Genomic DNA, 13,059 nt, shown 5'->3' with positions numbered 1-13,059 from the left:
TTCAGGGAGGCTGAACCGGCCCTTTATTGTAATGTAGATGTTTTCAAGGGTGGCGATGTATTTTAAAAGGCATGTAAGGAGGTGGGTTTTGTTTTTTATTTTCTTCTCAGACTCGCAGAATGGTTTGGCTTAATCCGTTGTGTCTCAGCTGGGCTCATGTTTTGCACTTTTCTCTTTCTAGTGGAACCTCTCCCTTAGCCTGTCTGAATGCTATGCTTCACAGTAACACTCGAATAGGGGATGGAACATTCTTCAAAATCCCCGGAAAGTCAGGCCTCTATGCTCTCAAAGTAAGTTGGACGGTTTTGCATCCTGTGTATATTCTTACTCTGGGTCACACATAGTTTTAAATACATAACGCTAAACACAGAGTTTTGTGAAGGACTTCTGTACACATGAAGGTTTTCATTTCCCGCACAGATGGTTTTCTGTGGAGAATAAACAGTGATGGATTTCTTTAAGTAAAACCCATGGTTTTACTTCATAACACGAGGTAATGAAAACTAGCTGTGGCTTTCTTGGAACTTCTTGATTCTTTGAGATTTATAGGGAGGCGTGGCACAGAGCTTCAGTGGGGAGCTTTAGGTGAGCACAGTTGCCATCCACTTTGGGACTCTACTGCAGTTGGTTAGATACACTTTGCACCTGTGTGGCTTCTATAAAAAGAAGAAATTCTTGCCTTCTGCATGAAATTGCACTGGTTTAAATCAGATATTCAATGGGGTAGCAAAATGCTCAAGAAATTGTTTTTTTTAAAGCAATAATGAATATGTTTTATAGCTATATAAGCAAAATATATCTATGAAAAATAAAAATTTGTTCAGCAGTGGTAGGGCACTCCTTTAATCCCAGCAGTCAGGAGACAGAGGCTGGTGGATCTCCGTGAGTTCAAGATGAGCCTGACCTACAGAGTGAATTCTGGGACAGCCATGGCTATACAAAGAAACCCTGTCTTAAAAAAATGAAAAAGAAGATAAAAGAAAAATTAAAAATATGAGCTATATAGATAAAATATTAGAGGAAGTTTTGGATGAAAGAATCTTAATTACTTGGTGGATTCCTCATTGCTCTTGAGAATGGAAAGTGGCATCTAAAATAGAAAGTTCATCAGGACAAGAGCCTTTGCGAAAGCAACTGAGAATATGCTCTACCAGAATAATTATTACTGACTAGAATCATTGAAGTCAGTATGTTTTAGTAGATTGCCCAAGATAAAAAGAAATTATCGTAAGTGATGGATTGTTTTTAAAGTTCACCAACTGCCTTTGATAAGTTTGTTTTAATGCCAGGAGTCATACCTGACAAAGAAATTCTTTCATAAGTAGGAATTTCTTCTATTCTTATTACATTGTGTGTTGTAGAAAATAGCACAAGTTCATTAAAATTACTTGTATTTTTTCATTTGTCTTTGATAGTCGTGGGTGTTTCATTTATTGGTCAAAAATCTGGGTTGTCAGTCCTTTGTTCTTTCTTTACATTGGAAGGAACATAGAATTGAAAAAAAGAATGCAATCTGTATATGTCAGAAGGAAATAATTGTGTATAGGTTATTTTATTTATTTATTCTTTGTTTGTTTGTTTCTGAGACAGGGTTTCTCTGTAGCTTTGGAACCTGTCCTGAAACTAGCTCTTGTAGACCATGCTGGCTTTGAACTTATAGAGATCTGCCTGCCTCTTCCTCTCAATTGTTGGGATTAAAGGCATGCACCATGACCACCTGGTTTATGAATAGTTTTATTGAAAATTTATTTATGTATTTTAGATATGTGGGTGTTTTGTCTTCAGGTATGCCCACCAGAAGAGGTCGTTTGATCTCAGAGTTAGTTATAGATGGTTGTGAGAAACCATATGTTTGCTGGGAATTGAACTCATGACCTCTGGGAGAGGAGCCAGTACTCTTAACCACTGGGACATCCATCCCTCCAGCCCTGTGTATAGATTTTAGAAACTGTCCACAGATATCAACCACAGTGGTGGTCTTTTCTCAATGCTTTAATTTTTTTTTCCTTCTTCCATCCAAAAGAGTAACTTCTATATTAAAAGTCAGTCCGTATTACAATTCTGAATCATATATCTCTGATAATACATCAGGATTCTAAAAATATTATTCAGTTGCTGATATATCTCCATAAGTCTTTTGTTGTTGTTGTTTGTTTTCAAAATAATACAGAAAGAAGAGTCATCATGCCCAGTGGATGGAGCATTGGATCTAGTCTGTGACGCAGACCTGGATGGCACAGAGATGGCAGAAACCGGTGCCCATGGAGAGGAGAACAGGGGTGAGTAACGCCAGCAAACACACCTTTGCTCTCTTCAAAGTTATTCCATTTAAGTGTTCACTATTTGCTTTCTTCACCATTATAGGTATGATTTTTCTGCTATATTATTGTCGCTTAAGATTTATTATCTATCATTTTTGATTTAAAAATCTTAGCACAAAGAATACTCTTCTTTTTTATTCAATGGGATATTTCCCTGAATAACTTTCTTGAATGTTATCAGGATCTTTATATTCCTCCCACATAGTGAGAGAGGATTCCTGGTTGGTGTTTCTACTTTATTTCTATGGCTGGACTAAGATCAACAGTGTCTTATTACTGATAGGTCTAATTTTTGTTTCTCATAAGTTAGGGCTAGTGTCTCTATTCCTTGCCGAATCAAGGTGTTAAAATATGTTAAATGATCAACAAAATTCAAGGGCAAGATTGGACGGATAATGGACACCTGGAGATTTTCCATTGATTGGAATCATTTGTAGATATGGAATTGGTTGAGGTCAGTAAAGGCAAATCACAAAGAAAAGATCAAAGACTGGTCTTGTGGGCCCCTGAATTTCAAGAGATTGGAGAAACTTGAGAAACAGGTGAATGAGATTGCAGATAAAGAGATATGGTTCATGCTTTCTGTATGGGAAGCTGGAACAATATGTTTCTTAGAAGGCAGAGATTCAAAAATGACCATGCTTCCTCCCATATAAGTACTAACCACTAATCCTGCTTAGCTTTGGACTGAGACAAGATCAGGTACACTGTCGTCCTTAGCTACACAAGATGCTTGATGCCACTCTGGGCTGGAAACCTTGCCTTGAGATGGGCAGAGATGGAGAGGAAGAAAGTGAGGAGGGGTGAGAGCCATGGAGAAGAAAAGGAAGAATCCATTTCTCTTAGATTTATGCTTCATTGATGCACATGGCGAGGACAGAAGCAGATCTGGGGACTTTGATCACAGCCTGCATGTGTCAGGGCCACAAGAGTGTTGATCACAGCCTGCTTGTGATGGGCCATGAGCGTGTTGATCAGAACATACATGTGACTGGCGCACGAGTATGTTGATCACAGCCTGCATGTGATGGGGCCACGAGAGTGAGAAAGAAATCAGAAAGTAGTACAGACAATGCCAAGGATTCAAGGATTTTTGAAGTGGAGAAAAAGAAAGTGGGAAAATACTTAAAAGAGAGATATAATGGATTTTTTTTTTGCTTAATGGACAAAAATATAATAGAATTGTTGTTTAGTGGCCAGAAAATTCTAGTGAAAGAGAAATGGATCTAGTGGGAGAAATATTATGCTGCCATGTGCTTAATAACACCGGAGAATGTTGATGAAGATGAACATCTGTGCAGTTAAAAGGCTGATTTTAGCTAAGGGCACAGACAGGATAGAAAACAGTCAGTAGAGACTTGAAGCTGTCTAGTAGAAGCAAGGTGGGTGAGTACAGAGATGTGGAAGGGGCCTGAAGAAGTTGGCCCTTCCTGCTGCCACTTTTTCTAAGTAAAGGAGTCAGTTCAGCAGCCAATGTTTGGATGGTGGAAGTACTCTCGGAGACTTAAGGAGAAGAATACCTATGTTTGTCGAGTTCTGCCAATGCATCTGAAAGCGTTAAGGCCACATTCGTAATCTTATCAATGCTGAATGTACTAGACGGCAGTTCTACTGAGATTTCTCACAGTTGTGTTCTGGACCACTGAACAAATGCACAGATAGATTTGTCTGCCATTGAGGTCTTGCCACATGTGGTACAACATGGGAATGAAGGAATGGAGGAGAGATTTACAGTTTCCATAGTGTTTAAGCCAGATGGATGGATAGGTCTACCTAGAGGAAAGATAACCTTTTTAAAGTTAAAACAAAGATATAAAAACTGATAAAGACCCTGATTATAGGGTTTAAGAGTAACCTTGACTATTAAAGTAAAAAATACAAGAGAAATAGTATGGATAAGGCGTACCGAGTAAGAGCTAAAATTGTCCAGAAATGGAGGGTAACTCAAGAGTTAATCAGAACATATAGATAAGAGTAGTAGGTGTTGGTTATCCTAGCATACCTATTTTACCTGAACTGTCCACGGGCAGGGCTACATTGAAGTAGAACAGCTGTGAAAACCCACACGCAGTGTCCACGCTATCCTAACTCTAACCCTAACCCAGACTCTAATCCTATCAAGCCAGTCAAGAGCAGAGAGGAAGGCCAGTGGTATCCCTTCTCTCTCTAAGAGTCTGGCACTCACTCTATAAGAGGTGAGCAAGGAGAGGGAGGAATGGAAGAAAGGGGAACTATGGTTAGTATATAAAATGAAGAGAAAAATAAAATACGTATTTTTAAAAAGCATATTAAGCTCTAAAAAAGGAACAAAAAGAGAGCTGAGTGGCTGGCAATGCAGGGCTTACCCTGTGCTCTAACTACCTTTGAGTCATTCATGTCCTTGTAGTTAGTTCCAGTAAACTTGGGTTCATCAGGTTGGACTTGGACAGATCAGTGAATAAATGAACCTTTACATGTGCCCAGAGTGAGTCATACAAGATACACAAGATATCTATGCTTTGGTGACACAGAATACAGTGCTGGAGGCAAGAAAGGAACAGGGAAGAAGAATGGTCCAGCGGAACAGTGAGGGTTGCATGGGTCACTTACCCAATTTCCACGCCCAATGGTACAAGACATGTGACAAAGACAAAAGCCTGCCACATGGCAAAATCTTGGGGTCCGGTGTACATGGGAGAGAGCCAAGGTTTGTCAATCAAGAAGCAGAGTAATGGTTCGGAGAAAATGTTGAGATTGCAAAAGTTTTGCTAATGACTGACCCTGAATTCCGGGGGAGACAAGGATTTTAGTGATTGGGCAGGGACAGAAATAGGGGAGGAGACCTCAACCAGCAATTAAGTCAAAGCAGGGATAAGCAGACTCCCCTAATTTGACATGTGATTAGGTACTTCACAGAATAACTCAGACCCGCACATATCCAGCTAATGTGACCCAAATTAGATTTCCTGGCCTCTCCTTTGAAGTTGCATTAGGGAAATTGCTTTGGGGAAATCACTGAAAGAATAGTAAATAGCTTATTTCCTTGAGTACTCCTTGGCTCACCCACCTTTGTATCTTATTGCAAGCCATAATTGCTTCTTGCAGGACAAGCATATTTCCTATCCACAAAAGTGCCCCGTGTAGCGTGGAAAACCTAGAGAGTGAAAATCTACTGAGGGCTGACGGTGCCAGCCTTTGCAAACAGCCCTCATTGCACATACTTTGATATTCACGGCATTCCTCGGATGCAGATGGGATTTATCGGTTTTGTTGCTTGATCTGATGACAAAGAATAGTCTTTGGGACCTTGCAGGTAGTAGCCAAACCCAGGATATCTATCTGACACCAAAAGCCAGGTTCTAACTATTCTGATACACTGCCTGGAACAGTAGGGAACAGTTTTGCCTAGCGGTAGAGGTAATTTGCCCTTCCAGTGTGAGCCGTCAGTGTTCTCATTATCCTCCTGAAAAAGTTTTCCACATGTGTGCATATGGACCTGAGGGAGCCCCCACTATTGTTTTTTTTGGTGTAGAGCCTAGGAAGGATCTAGGTGAATAATAACCAGTGACTGGTAAGATACCTTTGGCACAATTGAAAAAAATCACTCTGGCATAATCAAGTCATTTAAAATTAATAAAGATTAATTGTTACACCATCAAAGAGCGGAACAAAGATATATAGGAAAAAGAAATGCCTTGTCTTGGCTGACAGCAAACTGGGGCTGGAGAGAGGACTCACTGCTTAGGAATGCCTACTGATCTTGTAGAGTTCACTTCTCAGCGCTGGTGACCCCAGCTCCAGGGGCTGCGACGCCCTCTTCTTGCCTATACTAACGTGAAGAGATGCATACACATATACTCACCTTAAAAATAAATCTTAGGGATAAAACTCTACTAAGCAGCAGTCTATAGTATCTGAATGCCAGTCCCTGTGATTGAGTTCCAATCAATGAAGTCCTGCCTTAGCCCTTCTCTTGGCCCTTCTCAGCTGACCACAAGAACAGAGTCTTAGAAAATGGCTGCTGCTCTGCCAAGATACTTTTATTAAAGTTCACTTGAAATAATCCACTGTGGGGAAAGTGGTATATTTTGGACGGTGACATTTATGGGACAAAGAACTATGACTGTGTCCATGCCTCCTTGACTTCGGAGTAGTCTCCCACGTGAACAAATATTGAACATACAGACTTGAGAAAGTAAACGGCTCAAATTTTATAAGCTAAGCTCTGGAGATCAAAGAGTGATTTAGGTGAATCGGTTGATACATCTGTGTTGATAAGCCATGACAAGTTATACCTATATAAGTATATTTCTGTGTCACACAAAGAAAATATTATAAATTTTATGGCCTATTTTAGGCAGAGATTTATGTGTGTGTTTGTTTCTGAGTTGTTTTTTCGTACATAATACAGAGGTATATTATGGCATTCCTCACGTGTTAAGTTGGTTTACAATGTATTACTCTCTTACATAACCCACAATTTTTATGTTAAATAATATCACTAGTAGACAATTTTTACCCCCTTCATCCTCTCCTTAATAGTTGTTATTAATAAGAATAAAGTGTCTCTTTTGTATCTGTAATATGCTTAATGCTTAAGATAAACAGAAAACCACCTCCTCCCTTCTAATGAGGAACCTGGAGAATGTATAATTTTCATCTACAGAGATCAAAAAAAGTTCTGCTTGCTATTAGCCCTAATGGCTTCGGGGAGGAAGCCACACTAAGGCCAGGGAATTAGTATTTTTAAAGTCTACTTTTACAGAGAGGGAGAGCGGAAGGCAGGAGAGGACAGAGAGGGGAGAGGGAGAGAAGAACAATGGGAGGGAGGGAGGGAGGGAGAAGCAATGAAAGGGAGGGAGAAACAGGAACACATATCCAATGTTGTTTAGACCTGACATTCCAGTATGTATAATGATTTCAACATTTCAAGAATTTTATTTGACCCCTTTTCATTCTTCTTTGTAGCCAGTTTTCTAAGTGGGTTTCTGATTGTGTGATTCTTGGCAGAGTTGTGTTAACTTAATGAAACATTATTCGGCTCGCTCTTTATTTTCCTTGGCTCAGAGGTTACAGTTAGAGGGGGTATTTTATATATATATATATATATATATATATATATATATATATATATCAAAACTGAAAGTTGCTTTAAGATGGCTCAAGTGTATGGGTACGATCTCTGCTGATGCATGAATTACTCAGAGATCAGGAGTTTCATGGAGAAAGTGGGGAGTTTCCAGGGAAGGCTCAGGACCCCTGGCAGAGTGTTCGCAGTGTGTACTTATGTAGCCTACTCACACTGGGAAGGGGAGGACAGAGGGTGGCACGGTACCCAGGAGAATGTCTTGAGTAATTGGACTCTACCCACTGCATTAGTTCCCTTTTCCTCTCGGACTGACAAAATACCTGAAAGAGGCAGCTTAGGAAAGGAAGGGGCAGTCCTGCTCCCAGGTTGAGCAGGAAATGCACGGCACAAGGCACTCCCACTGTCAGGAAGACAAAGGTAAGTGCTGGTGCTCGCTCGCTCCTTCCTTCCTTCCTTCCTTCCTTCCTTCCTTCCTTCCTTCCTTCCTTCCTTCCTTCCTTCCTTCCTTCCTTCCTTCCTTCCTTCCTTCTTCTCTCCAGATCTCAGTCCATGGGCTGTGCAGTCCACATTTAAGGCAGATACTCCTCCTTAGTTAAATCCCTATGGTGACACCCTTACAAACACACCCACATGTGTGAGTCCAAGTGAATCCAAATGAATCAGGCTAACAATACAGATTAACCACCCCTCAGGGTCTTGTTTTTCTATTTGACTGTGATGCCCCATTAAGATGCTTTGCAAGATGCTATGTGTCCACACACATGTGGGGTTTTTATGGGGGGGGGGCATGCAGGATGTTGATTGCAGGCTCCCAGTTGCTCACTAAAGAAGACATAGCATTGCCCCTGTCTACTTGGCACACTTCCTGAAACTTTTGTGAGCATGAGAAAGAAATTCCTTCAGACTTTGTACCAGGCCACCTGGTTTCCTTGGGTTAAACAAACTTGTCCCTTAGCCCACATCTCTGCATTTTAGTTAACAACTTGTTAACCAGTGGAGGCACCTGCTCTACTCTGGTGGGCTGAAGGAACTGAAGTCTGTGAGGACAGTGTTGTTTCAGGACAGAGGGAAGTGAGCACTCCTCAGAGAAATGGCCACTGGTGGGGTGTCAGACTTCCTCTGCCCACTCCTTCCCATTCCTCACGCTTTCATCCCTGCCCATGGTTTCACAGTTTATGAGAAATAAAAGAGATTTCGAAAGATTATTCTGCTCACTTTCCTTGTACCCAATCTATTTAAGAAGATATTTTCCTAGCAACATGTCCAGGGAGGGTAGGAATCTTTAAATCCAGCCCTCTTACTTTTTTTCCCTCTGTGTTTTTGATAACCTTTATAGCAAAGAAGGATTTCCTTATGTTGAGTCTTTGTGCTTTTAATTAAAACAATTTTCTCCTTTCTTCTGTGGCCCCATGATGGAGAACAGCTGGTTACCATCGCCTGACCACCCCCTTCGCCTTTTCCAAATGACTCACTCCCACTCCTTCAAACATGACTTAGATATTACTTCCATTTCTTTTATACATCAGGGGCCTCTTTTTCTTACATCTCCCTCCTTGAACTGTGAACTCGGTTCATGTATAAATGGGTTTTAGTCAGTTTTAACAGCTTGGAGCCATGGGGGAAGAGAAAGTTTGCTTTGCAGTGCAGATAAATCTCCCCTGCTACATATCATTTCCTAAGTTCTCTTGTGTTACAAGAGCAAAATTCCATAATAATGATAAAGATGAGAAGGAGTGTGATCTCATAAGAAAAACAAGCTCACTCTCAAATAAAAATATAATTAAAGGTATTCCCCCAATTATTCATCTTAACGAGCTAATTTTGATTTATGTCGTTAGAGACATGTACATCGGAACAAGACAGACATGCTCTTTAAAAACTGTATGTTCTCGCTGCTGCCAGATAATCCATTTTCTCTGTCTGCCAAGTGACTCTTTACAACTGTTTCTCAAACAGCTATCTGTGTACTTTGCCTGATATTTTACATCCTGACATATGAAGTGATTAGCAATAAGCCCATTAGTGAAGCTCTTACCCTTGGCCCTCACTAGCCTTTTGCTCTTACATTCCCCCCCCCCCGGACATTTCTATGTTTCATTTTCTGGGTCTATTGCTCTATTTCTCTGTAACTATTTCAGGAAATGGAGTAGCATTGACGATCAGGGGTGTTCTGCCAGTATAAGTGAAATAATTTGGGAGCTGGAGTGCCAACTCAGGAGGTGAGGTGCTTGCCTCACAAGCATGAGGACCTGAGTTTAATACCCATTACCCACATGAAAAGCTGGGTGAGTGGCACACATTTGTAATCCCAGCACTGGGAAGGTAGAGACAGGCAGATCATTGTGGTTCACTGGCCAGTCATCCCAGCAGAATCAGTGACTCCCATGTCCTAGTGAGATACTTGTCTCAAGAAACAGGTGAGCAATCTCTGAAAAAAGACATCAGAAATTGACTTCTGCTCTCCACATACGTGTACATATACACATAAGTTCATGTAAATACAAACATGTACACACACAGCAACTTGCAATGTGTTGTTGTTGTTATCATTGTTTTTATTTTATCTCCTCTCATACAATACATCTGGACCATAGTTTCCCCTTTCCTCCCTCCTCCCAGCCATCCCCCACCTCTCCTCTCCCTCAGATCTAATTCTCCTCTGTTTCCCTTCAAAAAATAGCCGGCCTCCCAGGGATGTCAACTCAACTCTGCAGGACAAGTTACAATAAGACTAGGCACAAGCCATTGTATCAAGATTGGACAATGCAACCCAGTAGAAGGGAAAGGGTTGTAAGAATAGGCAAAAGAGACAGACCCACCCCCACTCCCACTGTTAGGAGTTCCACAAGAACACCAAGCTACATAACAACAACATATATGCTGAAGGTCTACACCCATACAGACCCATGTATGGGTTAGACCCATACAGACTCATGTATGGGTTAGACTCATACAGGCTCCATGATGGCTGCATCACTCTCTGTGAGCTGCTATGAGCTCTGGTTGATTATGTGGGCCATGTTCTCCTGGTGTCCTCAACCCAGGTAGCATCTACAATCCTTCCTTCCATCTTCCTTGGGGTTCCAGAGCTCCACCTAGTGTTTGACAGTGGGTCTCTGCATCTGCTTCCAACAGTTGCTGGAAGAAGCCTATGATTAGACACTGATGACTAGACACTGATGACTAGACACTGATGACTAGACCCTGATGACTAGACACTGATCTAGAGCTATAGCAGAATATCATTAAAAATCATTTCACTCACCTTTTTCCAGTTGTGGTTGGTTCTATTCTAGGTGTCTGGGCTATCGAGCCTCTGGTGTCTCGCCGCAGGCTGTGTTGGGCATGGGCTCCCTCTCATGAATTGGGCCTCAAGTTGAACAAGTCATTAGTTGGCTATTCCCACAGTTCTGTGCCTCATTACTTCAGCACATCTTTCAGGCAAGATGTGTTGAAGGTGGAAGGTTTTGTGACTGGTTTGGCATCCCAGTCTTATCACTAGAAATCTTTTCTAGTTACAGAAGATGGCTGGTTCAGGTTCCATATCCCTCATTACTAGGTGTCCTCCCTAGGGTCACCCTATAGGTTCCAAGTGGTTTCCACTGCACTAGATTTCCACATTGCCCACCCCTACCCCCCAAATGCCTATGGCGTAGTTTCCCTCATACAACAGAATCTGCTTTATTTCATTTCCATTTTTCTGAGAACTCCTTACTGTGTCTATGATAGGATGGGGGCCAGGCAGCTAGAAAGTAGAACTCCTTAGGTATGCTTTCCTTGTTAAATATGTCATTTTAGTTTGGTGCTTTCTCCACGTCTAATTCGTGGTTAAAGGGAGTCTTTGAAGGGTATGCACAGCTATTAGCAGAGTTAAATCAGAATGGCTGATTAATCAAGACGTCTAAGGAGTACGTCTTCCATGTGGGAAATGTTCTCAGTTACCTTTGCAGCTTCAGTGTTTCATCCGGTACAACCCAAAATGTTCATTAACCATTTGTTAACTTTCTAAATCAGTTATGGTATACCTAGTTCTGTGATAGGCAACTGCAATTTGCTAATCAATATCAGCCACAAAATCACTAAGGAGATTCATAACATTGTGCTTTATGACACAAGTTCATGTACATACATAAACACAACATACTCATGTATACACAAGCACATATGCATACACACATGCATACATGTATGTTATAATTAGTTTTTATTGTCAATTTGACACACTTGGGAAGAAGGAACACCAATTGAACAATTAATTAACCTCTTTTGGGTTGGCCTTTGAGCATGTCTATGGGCCATGTTTGCTAATTGATACAGGGGAGCCCAGACCACTGTGGGTGGTGCCATCCCTAGGCAGGTGGTCTTAGCCTGCATAAGAAAGCTATCAGCCAGAGAACAAACTAATAAAGAAACTTTCCTTAGAGTTGTTGCTCTGGATTCCTGCCTTGACTTCCCTCAGTGATGGACCATGACCTGGAAGTGTAAGATGAAGCCATTACCTCCTCAGGTTACTTTTGGTCATGGTTTTATTTATCATTGCAATAGAGAAGCAAACTACTAAAATATAACAGTAGCATCTTTGTTCACTATTACTTTTTTTTTTCCTTTTTTTCTGAAGTATGGCTAACAGAGCTAATGAGGCAGGTTTTGGAAACATAGTAACAATTTCATTCTCTCAGCTATATTTTACTCATATATATTATTATGTTAAATAATTTCAAGAGCCTCAGTGGTTAAAATGTCAAGACTCTGTTTTTTAACGGTTTCTTGGGAAAATTGCTATTTCCGTTATTTTATTGCTAACAGCTCTCTGTTGCTAGTTTGTTTTGGCATATCATACCCTTGGAGGTTTGGGTTTTTTTTTTTTTCTGCAACAAGAGAGCTTCCTTTGGCCGAGCTGACTGTACCCACCTTGACCCAGGAATCATTTTAGAGAAGATATCTCTCCATAGGCTGGATCCAAAAAGGACTAAGGAATTACCTTTCGCTGATAGAATTGGAGTCCAGGAAAATTTTAATTGGGGTCAAATGGGTTTCCTGTTCTTTTTTATGTCAGTTTTTATACTTCTTGGCATGCATTTAGTTGCTGCATTGATCCAGAAGATCTGCTTACACAATTTCAAATGTAAGTACTATACACAAAACACATTGTAATCCAAGCTGAAACCTTTGGACAATTTCCCATGTGGGCTTTACTCTGGAATCACTTGCTTATTGATCTTTCAAAACAAAGTAGAGTTATAACTATTATGTTTCCATTGGCATAGTTTTTCTGGATTTAATTGTTTTACACCATTGTGCTTTGAAAAGGGGGATAAATTTTAAACCTTATAGTTTTATAATGTGTATATATACATGTGATCAGCTTTAAGTATGAATAACATCTAAAAGTCCAGGAAGAAGAAGATCAAGAGAGAGCAATATTAAGTGATAAGGAAGGGTGGAATGGGTCATGGTGTGTCAGACATGAAGGAGGAAATGTATATATGTCTGGGAAGAGTGGGAGATGGGTACAGGGAGGGAAGGATACAGAAAGGAAACACAAAAGCATACTTAATCAAAAATGTCATGATGGCATCTAACACATAATATGGTGAGTTGAACAAAGATAAGTCATGACCTCACAATTGAATCATGGACATTTTTGTATGTTTTTTTTTAACTCTTTGT

The 13,059-nt window shown here is 40.6% G+C and overlaps 1 protein-coding gene across 1 annotated transcript in view; it reads left to right on the top strand.

The window, feature by feature from the left end:
• The first annotated feature begins 203 nt into the window (after positions 1-203).
• Asxl3 (ASXL transcriptional regulator 3) overlaps positions 204-13,059 on the top strand; it is a 109,729-nt gene continuing 96,873 nt past the window's right edge. Inside the window, exons 1-2 of the mRNA XM_050135050.1 lie at positions 204-290; positions 2,171-2,279. Coding sequence (XP_049991007.1) covers positions 213-290; positions 2,171-2,279 — 187 coding nt within the window. The 5' untranslated portion in view covers positions 204-212. The remainder of the gene's footprint in view (positions 291-2,170; positions 2,280-13,059) is intronic.

Source organism: Alexandromys fortis, unplaced genomic scaffold (assembly GCF_014885135.2).
Source record: "Alexandromys fortis isolate MF-2015 unplaced genomic scaffold, M_Fortis_MF-2015_v1.1 scaffold_25, whole genome shotgun sequence".
In the NCBI taxonomy this organism is placed as follows: domain Eukaryota; kingdom Metazoa; phylum Chordata; class Mammalia; order Rodentia; family Cricetidae; genus Alexandromys; species Alexandromys fortis.
This window is presented reverse-complemented; position numbering and strand designations above follow the sequence as displayed.